At 41.7% G+C, this 9,598-nt stretch overlaps 1 protein-coding gene across 1 annotated transcript; it reads left to right on the forward strand.

The window, feature by feature from the left end:
• The first annotated feature begins 409 nt into the window (after positions 1-409).
• Positions 410-5,234, forward strand: AGTR2 (angiotensin II receptor type 2). Its single transcript, XM_075260524.1, has 2 exons — positions 410-456; positions 2,278-5,234. Exon 2 carries the CDS (start codon positions 2,315-2,317, stop codon positions 3,416-3,418), a length of 1,104 nt encoding a protein of 367 aa, XP_075116625.1. The 5' UTR covers positions 410-456; positions 2,278-2,314; the 3' UTR covers positions 3,419-5,234.
• The last annotated feature ends 4,364 nt before the right edge of the window (positions 5,235-9,598 follow it).

Consider the following 9,598-nt stretch of genomic DNA (forward strand, 5'->3'; position numbering starts at 1 on the left):
GAATATCAAGTGATCCCCTCGCGGGCTCCTTACAAAGGGGTTGTCCTCATGAGCCAATATATTCAAGGCGTCTTACTGTGCTCCTTCCTGGCAGCGGATCCTGTTACTTACACATTATTACGGGATGTCTAGGAGTAACCCTTATGTAGTCTACACATCTACAAGTCACTACCAGAAGAATCTGGATCTGGAGGAAATGCTAGTGTGCATTGCTGTCTATTCTTTCCCAACGACTTGTCGGGAGCTATATATACTGTGAACTGACGGGAGAACACAAGTTAAAGTTGCCAGAAACATCTGTGCCAAGATTTTCCATTCGGATCTCACAGTGATGTGGGCTAAGATGTCCCAGAGGAATAAACAGAAGATATAAGAAAGAAAGCAGACACTTCAGGCAATTTCTCCCGGACCAGGACAGAGTCAAGTATATCGACTCCTAGAGAGGCTTATACAGCGGTGAGTTACACCCTGAGCAATAAATCCCACTCTTATTTATATGTATATAATGTATGTATTCAGCATATATACTACACAGGTAGCAGAGCTGACTTTGTCATGTAACTAGTATAGCGACACATTGTTAACGGATCATGGAGACTTTGTAACAGATTTTTTACAGCCCTATGTGAAACGACATCATTGAATGTGCCAAATGACAAACTCATCTCTGTATTATCTGTGAAACCTGGCTCTGCTGTGTATATAAAATTTTAATACGTCTATATTTCTCTGATTTATGCATTTTCGAAATTTTATCACAGAGTACAATATCTCGAATAATCGATAAGTATTAGTTACCCCAGCAGTGTAGAGGAATAGCAGAGCTGGGTTTGTCATTGATTTATTTTGTTACATAATTATTATAGTGTTACATTATTTTGATACATAATGTAGTGACTTTATTTGCAGTTCTATGTAAAATGACCCCAAAAAACCCACAAAAACTGATTTATAGGCCAGATCATTAGTTTGCCTGAAGGTATCTTATGTTAATTGTTTCGTTACTGGTAATGGATTGCTGTTCTAAAGGGATGATATGAACAAAGCGAACAAATATCAGCAGATACTAGAGATCCTTCTATCCATCACTTCTATAGGGGCTGCTATATGGATTTGTAGAGCTATATATACCACCACCTGCAGATTCATGCTTGAATCTTAAATATAGAATATAGTATGTATTGTTATATGAGCCTTAAGTAGTCCAAGCTTCCATGGAAGGAAGGAATCTCTATATTACATGAAAATAAATGTACTCAATATATTATTTTTACAATATTTTATATTATTATTATTATTATCATTTATATTATCATTATTATTATTATTATTATTATTATTATTATTATTTTATTATTATTATATGATTATTATTATTTATATTATTATTATTACTATTATTATTATTATTATTATTATTTTATTAAAACAATTTGTTTTCATAACTATTTGTTACAAATAAACTAGATACATGTTTCTCCTTTAGGCTGTGTTCACACTGTGTTTTTTTTTTTTTTTTTTTCTGCTTTACTGCATTTTTTTTAACTCCAAGGATCTTAAGGACTGTTTGCTTTTTCACTGCAGTAAGGACTGGCACTTTTTCATGATGCATTTCAACTGTAACTAATATCGTTTATTGCAGGGGTTGGGAACGTACGGCTCTCCAGCTGTTGCAAAACTACAACTCCCAGCATGCACACTTGCTCTGCTGTTCTTGGAACTCCCATAGAAGTGAATGGAGCCTGATGGGAGTTGTAGTTTCACAGCAGCTGGAGAGCCGAAGGTTCCCTACCCCTGTTTGTGATCCTGTCTGAGATATAAGTGGGTGACTCTGCAATAAAAATCACTGCACAATTGGCTAGTACCAGTTTATCCTTAGGCTTAGTGGCCAGAGTGAAAGTTGCAGGATGTATATATTTTTTGTTAAATATAGGTAGTACTATGGAAAATTGAAAATAAAAATCATCAAATATGTAGGTATATTTATATATGGGTCATTTTTGGTGACACATTCCCTTTAATAACCCAGTCTTACCTGTCTCTTCTTGTTGAAATGACTGGCTACTAGAAAAGAGCGAGTATATTCAATGGAATACCTTCCCCGCCAGGGAAGGTGGGAGGGGAATCGAATGTTTACCGCGTGGTATTCGACCGAGTACACCAATAACTATGCAAAGGGAGGTATTCGATCAAATAATACCTGCTCATCTCTACTGGCTACATGTACTATAGGACCAACCAAATAATATCATCTTTACAATGTATTATGTTTTCCAGGTTGTTTTATGGTGCCAAAGGCTTTTCCCCATAGAGGATGTTATACAGGAACTATTCTGTGCTCATCATCATGAGCGAGGATCTACAGGCTATGACTCTCAATCTGACAAGTAACCAGTCTCTATCGTCTTGCGGTAATAACACAATTCCGAATTATCAGCTGGATCTGCTCCCGGCCTTCTACTCCTTCATATTTATCTTTGGCTTCATTGGGAACAGTTTGGTCATATCGGTCCTCTGCAGCCAAGGAGACATGAAAACCGTGGCAAGCATCTACATCCTGAACCTGGCCATAGCTGACCTGCTATTCCTCATGACTCTACCTTTTTGGGCCACCTATTATTCTTTTGGTTTGGACTGGAAGTTTGGGACAACGATGTGTAAAATCTCAAGTTCTCTTTTAACCTTGAATATATTTGCCAGCATCTTCTTCATCAGTTGTATGAGCGTTGACCGATATATGGCCATTGTCTACCCTCTCCGGTCCCAAAGGAGGACACTAACTCAAGCAGTTTTGGTGGCCTTGATCATTTGGGTCTTAGCCATCATGTCCACACTTCCTACGTTCTACTTCCGCAACACTTACTACATTCCGAACCTTAATGTGTACGCCTGTGTCATGGACTTTCCCATGGAGGAGTATTCGAGCTGGTGTGTGGCCATGGCCCTACTTAAGATCACTCTGGGCTTCTGCTTTCCGATAACAGTTATCCTGACCTGCTACTCCATGATTGGATTGCATCTTAAAAAGACCAGAGGATCCATATTGAACAAGAAGACCAGAGACCGTGTTCTGAAGATCGTCACCGCCATTGTTGTAAGCTTTATAATTTGTTGGCTGCCGTTCCATGTTCTAACTTTTTTGGATGTCCTCACAAGAATGAAGATTATTAATGACTGTAGGACGGAGACATTTGTCGAGGCTGCGTTGCCTTTGAGCATTTGCCTGGGATTTTCCAACAGTTGCATTAACCCCTTACTCTACTGTTTTGTTGGGAATCAGTTTAGGGCAAATTTCCGACAAGCGTTTAGTAGTATAAGAGTATTATACAGCGCAAACAGCCATCATAACTCTTCCAAACGGGGGAGCGATTCCAAAGAGCCGGTGGCAAATGGAACGTATGACAACCCAATAGTATGACTACGATACATCTCATGTGTATGATATATGAAGGCTTAATTTTACATGTACCGTGTAACATTAAGAGTTATACCTTAGGTAGCCATGGGAATACACTTAGAATAAAGTACGTGCCAACCAGATATTCCAGTCACTCTGGACTCATGGACATATGCCAGTGGGTAACCCTCTTGTTCTCGCAGGTGTCATTCGTTGCCACACTCATGGGCAAGGCCTCTGACCTCTCACGACATAGTCCCTGGTTATTAGGGTGACATGGACCAACCAACCAAATGGCTTTCCACATTGTCTACTACTACTTGAAAAGTCACAAAGGCTACTCTTATACTATGAACCTTCTCCTTGGCGTATCCCAAACATCATGTTCCAGTTGTAGTGCAGGATTGTACCATGGACCATGTTCAACAACTCATCCCATGGCATAACAGCAGTGGGAACCTAGAATCGGGTGTCTTAGAATTCACCACCCCTATACAGAAAAGATGTTTGTCTGGTGCCACCAACATTCCCCTTACGAGACCTTAAGGAGAAGGTCTTCTGGGTTGTATCTGGTCTGGCAGCCAAGTCCCACTGAATTGAATAGGGATGAGTTGCAAAACCAGATGCAATGGGTAGAAAGTGGTGTTATGGCTGGTAAAATACTGAGGGGTCAAACATTTCTCATGATCAGAATCTCAGCACCCTGATCTATTGGATATGGAAGGCATTTGCTATGGATTTCTATCAATCTTTGCAAGTATGGAACCCTCTTGGGATATTGGAGTCGATGGGTGATTGAAACATGATTCCGTATGTCTAAGGGTCCTTTTACCAGGGTGTACATTGATAATATAGCATGTTGATATGGGTCCATTTATTACCATTTACATTTTCAGACCATGATATAGGAGAGATATAAATCTGCACCTCACTATATATATTCTTAGACGTTGTTGGCAGCTCCTTCCCTCTTTCTATGGAAAGATGTGATACCGACAAACACTTGCTTCTTGGGTGACTGGGGTCATGTTTACATGTGGCAATGATAGTGAATGAACATTTCTATGAATGTTTGCTTGCCCGACCATTGACCCTTGTAAAAGGGTCTTAAGTCTCTGTGTACAAAATAGCAATCTAAATAAGCTCCTTAATGTCCAATGTCATGAGGCTTTTAGGTTATCAGGAGTCCCTAGTTGTCATGGGAGGTAAAATGGGCATTGTCTTTATCACTGTGAGTTGTAGATAGTGACATAGAGACTATGACTAAGGATTCTAAGGCTCAGTTCACATCCGTATGCCATACAGGGATCCATTCCCCTCTCCGCATTTTTTGGAAACCACATGGATCCCATTATAGTCTACGGGATCCATGGGTTTCCTAAGATAACTGCTTTTTTATGCGGATTAGGTTTCCATTCAGGGGTCCCCAAGTGGACCCTCTGAACGGAAACCCGGGTGCAGATGTGAATCTAACCTATGTCTAAGATGACCCCAAGTGATTCGCCATGTCTTTTCATGGTTGTATCTTCACCCTGATGGAATGGTAATTTTTTTATCTCGTCGAATTAAAAGCTTATATAAACTTAGACTTGTCAGTATAAAAATTGCACCAAATTTTTGTTCCAATGACCACATTCGGTCCACTTTAAGACTAACTAAACAAAATCAACTACCAAAAATTAGACAAGGTTAGTAAATCTACCCCATTGTTCGCTATTTCTTCCGCGATCTAGGCATGAAATGTGGTGTATTAATATTTGTTTGTGGATTTGATTGTATATCGCTATCCCTGCATGCAGTTTATTATAGAAGTGATCATATATATTTCCGTATCAGAAAAAAAAACAAAAACGTTCACTGGTTTTCTCTCCTTGAAATGTTACTGCATTCTGTGAATGTTGTATTTTATATAATAAATATAGATATATCTATACATTTTGGAATGGACAATGGTTTTGTTGACAGATATTCGCACTCACCGAGAGTAACACATTCCCATATGATCTCATATTAATATATTACAAGAGACAGTGTGGTGGTTGTAATATGCTGTTTGATGTTTGGGGTCCCTGGGATATATTTTGATGGTTGACATGTCTATTGGAGCTGTTTTGGGTTTTATTTTACTAGTTTTATCAATGCCATGCGTACAACTTTCACCTTGCTGTCCAGGATGTAATACAGTCCATGTCCATGTCACACAATTCAGTAAAGTGGATAGAACACTCTCATATAATATATGAATTTTCTTCCCATATCAGCTGGCCAAAAGCCACCCTGGCTGCCGTGCTAAGTATATAACGTTGCTGTGGTAAGCTTATCAGCCGACTGACAGGTGTCTATAGATCAGTGTCACTAGACATTGTCTGCTCGGGATCCTCACCCCTCCTCGTCCTCTTTCCATCTATCTTCCCATGATGATACACTTGTTGTTGAAACGCATAGGGATTGGGTTTAGGTTCTAGTATAGGCAGGGTAATACCCTATCTGTTGTTACTGGCCACTAGAAAACCGACATGCCGACAACCGAATTCAGTGCACTGTCAGCTCTCTCGGTATGCGCCCTGCTGCTGAAGATATCGGTGTGGCTCTGATATCTCTCACCTGTCAGGAAGGCGGGCCTTATCATTGTTGGGCTGTGAGGAACACTCTCCTGACAGTATTCTTTCATAGCCTTGTACCTTCAGAGCCCAGTGAGCCCACCTTTCTGACAGTGGAGAGATATCAGTGCCAAAACTAATGGCACTAATAACTCCAGCAGCAGGAGACATACCGGGAGAGCAGCGCCGCACCTCCCATGAGGCGACCTGAAGCGACCGCTTCAGGCGGCACTATGCCAGGGCCTCGGGAGGGCGGCATTTTTGCTGACCTAAGCCAGTCCAGGACAAGCTGTCCTGGACTGGCTTAGCGTCACCGTGTCTGCAGCCTGACACAGGAAGCGAGCGGTGGATTGGGGCGGCCCTGCTGGACGCAGCACTGCTCCAGCGGCCGCCCCTCACACGCAGGAAGAGAGCAGGTCCTCTCCCTGCCTGCTCTCTGCTTGCGAACGCCGCTCAGCCACGCCCCCTTTCCGCCTGACCCAGCCCCTTCTGCTCGGCCCCGCCCCTTTCTCGTGACCCGGCCCCCTCGGCTCTGCCCCTCCTCGGGGGGGGGGGGGGGGAGCGGCTTTCTGACGCCGCTTCAGACGGCAGAAAGCCCGGGTTCACCCCTGCGGGAGAGACAACAGTGATCTGAATTCAGCATGCTGCCGTCTTTCTAGTAGTATGTAATACCACTCATCTCTGAGGGCATGAAATGTCCTCTTTAAAGAGAGAAAAGGTCCTCTCTTCTCTACTGATAGCGAACTAGTTTTCTTTTCAAGGTACCTAAGGCTGGAACTTCCCTAGTAACAGGGAGGGAACTGCAAATTAGCTAGAAGAAAGAAACATAATGGCTGGTTTTAGAGAGAAAACAGCAACATTGGATGATGACCAATCTTCACATTTGTCTGATGTTCAAAGATTTATATGACATAAACCTAAGAAAATTCATTGTACCATGTAGCATGGTTTCCAGTGAGACAAAACTGTACAATTCTTCACAGACTTCTCGAGTCTTAAAAGTTTCTATCTTCGGTTTTGCTTATTCCACCATGAAAGGAAAGGTTTGTCTATTTTTTTCCCACGGTCTCATTTTATGACTATTACAGGCATTTGTAATATTGTTATGTATGGCATTTTTTAATCACTTATTTGCCAATAGTTTCGAAACTTGGGTGCCAGGGTCCTTGGGAAAAATAATGTGATGTCATGGCAGGAACAAAATATACAACACGCAGAACTAATACCTTCAGGTCTTCTGCAAGTGGGAATTGGAGGCAAGGGGAATTGATGGCTTTATTGATTTATTTTAATAAACCATTTTATTGAGTTTTACTCTAAAGGATTCTACCATTTAAAGTCATTTTTTCTTCTAGTTCACATGTCGGAATAGCCTTAAGAAAGGCTATTCGTCTCCTACCTTAATAAGTCGTCTCCGACCCGTCGTTCGGTGAAAAATCCGGTTTGAAAATGAGTTCCCTCGCAACACTGGGAGTGGGCCTCAGCGCTCAAACAGCACTGGGGGTTTCCCCAATGCTGCGAGAGAACTCTCTCCAGCGACGCCTCCATCTTCTTCAGCAACTGCCTCTTCATCTTCTTCTTCCGGCTGGGGTCAGACTTGTGCGCCTGTGCTATTGGCTCTGCCATCGGGATGCAGGCGACAGCCGAGTGCACAAGCCAACTGGTGGCCATTTTTTGGAGGCCGCTTACGCGCGCATGCGCAGTACACTCCTGTTCTCCATAGAACTACAGGAGCATACTGCGCATGCGCGTGTAAGCAGCCTTCAAATAATGGCCGCCAGCCGGCTTTTTCACCGACCGGCGGGTCAGAGACGACTTATAAAGGTAGGAGATGAATAGCCTTTCTTAAGGCTATTCCGACGTGTCAACTAGAAAAAAATGACTTTAAATGGTAGAATCCCTTTAAGGTAATGTGCATGTAGAAGAACACAGTAGCACAGAATGAGAGCTGTGCAATACAGCAGCTAACTCTAGGTTCATACTTGTGCACAGTTTCCGATCTTTGGGTCCGCTCGGGGACCTAAAAAACGTAAACCCAATCTGCTTAATAAAAAGTTACTCATAGATTATAATGGGGTCTGCTGGATTTCCACCTGAAAAATGTGGAATGGGCATTTTTCAAGCGAAATGGGGGATGTAATCCCCGCATGGAATTCAGGCACAGATGTAAACCTAGCCTAAGTAGAACAATCCATACTGTAAAAGCTGTAATAAGCTGCAAAGATACCCGAGTGGAAGTTGGGGGGTGAGTAGAGCTGGGAGGGGAACAGACAAGATGGGGAAGGGGGAACAAAATTAAGAAGGAGGGATAAAGTCAGGGAAGTAGGGTCATGCTTAGATAGGGAGAGGGCGCAGAGAAACTATAATATACATTCATATTAGAAGAGTAACAACCAACAAAAATAAAATAAAAAAGTGAACGAATGAGCTGAAGCTCTGATGGAGGATTAACCTTAAAATCTTAAAAATTGTGAGAAATGAGAGAAGTGGTTTGTCATAAGGAGTTTGTTTCTGTGATGTCTAGAGTCATGTGGAGGCTCAGGAAGTCTGTCGACCTCTAAAGGTGGTCCAAGGTTTCCAAATGTCAATGAATCTAGATTTCCCAGCTATGTAGCTCCTGGTCAACTTTCTTCAGCTGTAGGTCTACACCTAGGGGCCCTTTACGAAGCCATTTTAAATGAGAAATAAGACAGATGTTGCTTTCCAATGTCTCTGTACTATGCCAAAAAGACCGTATTTTAGAACAGAGGCAAAAGATGTGGCCATGGATACTCTGGTTATCCACATCTCCAGCAAAGATCAGAGAAGAAGACATCTGGGTATTTCTACCTCCTAGTCATCATCTTGTATAAGTTCTCCTGAATTTTTATGCTTTTAGAATAGCGACGTGATCTTGAGTCGTACAGCAAAAAAATGTCTTTTTGTGTCATAGCAGGTTGCAATGTACTTCTATAGCCAAGTAGGGCGAGAGGTCAAAGAGTCATTTCTCAGGGTCATACATGACGTGTGGGTGGTTAGAAAATGATGGCTTTATTTAAAGAGGTTTTTTCATATTTATAGTCAGTATTAATAATGACCAATCCTTAGGATAGGTCATCAGTGTCTAATCGGTGAGGGCCCATCACTTGGGGTCTGCTCAGCATTCTACTGGTGTGTGAATATAAGATAAAAAAAATGTAGTGCACCCAAAGGAAAAGTCAAGCCAACCATGAAACATGCTGTTTTTACAATAATAATTCCTAAGCTGGACCCATAGTTTTCATTGTCAGCACTTACATGTATCTCCATGTGTCACACTTACCTAGCAGACTCCCAGGCATCACCTCCGTAGTGGTATAGCTGCCAAAGATAATTGACCTTGTACAAAATTATTGATTCTATATATCCACCTAGTGCAGCTGAATGCACATGGCCAAAACATACCATGGATAATGGCCACATGATTTTAGCTACCGTGAGTGAACATGGTTTGTCCACACGTGGCATCAAACAGCATAGACTTACTCGTACATTGTTGTGTCCCTGTTATGTTCATTCGATTGATTTTCAAACAATTTATTTCATTTATGTACAAAGACTATTAAGTGCAAATAAAAGTGTA

The sequence above is a fragment of the Leptodactylus fuscus genome, chromosome 11, assembly GCF_031893055.1.
Source record: "Leptodactylus fuscus isolate aLepFus1 chromosome 11, aLepFus1.hap2, whole genome shotgun sequence".
Taxonomy (NCBI): domain Eukaryota; kingdom Metazoa; phylum Chordata; class Amphibia; order Anura; family Leptodactylidae; genus Leptodactylus; species Leptodactylus fuscus.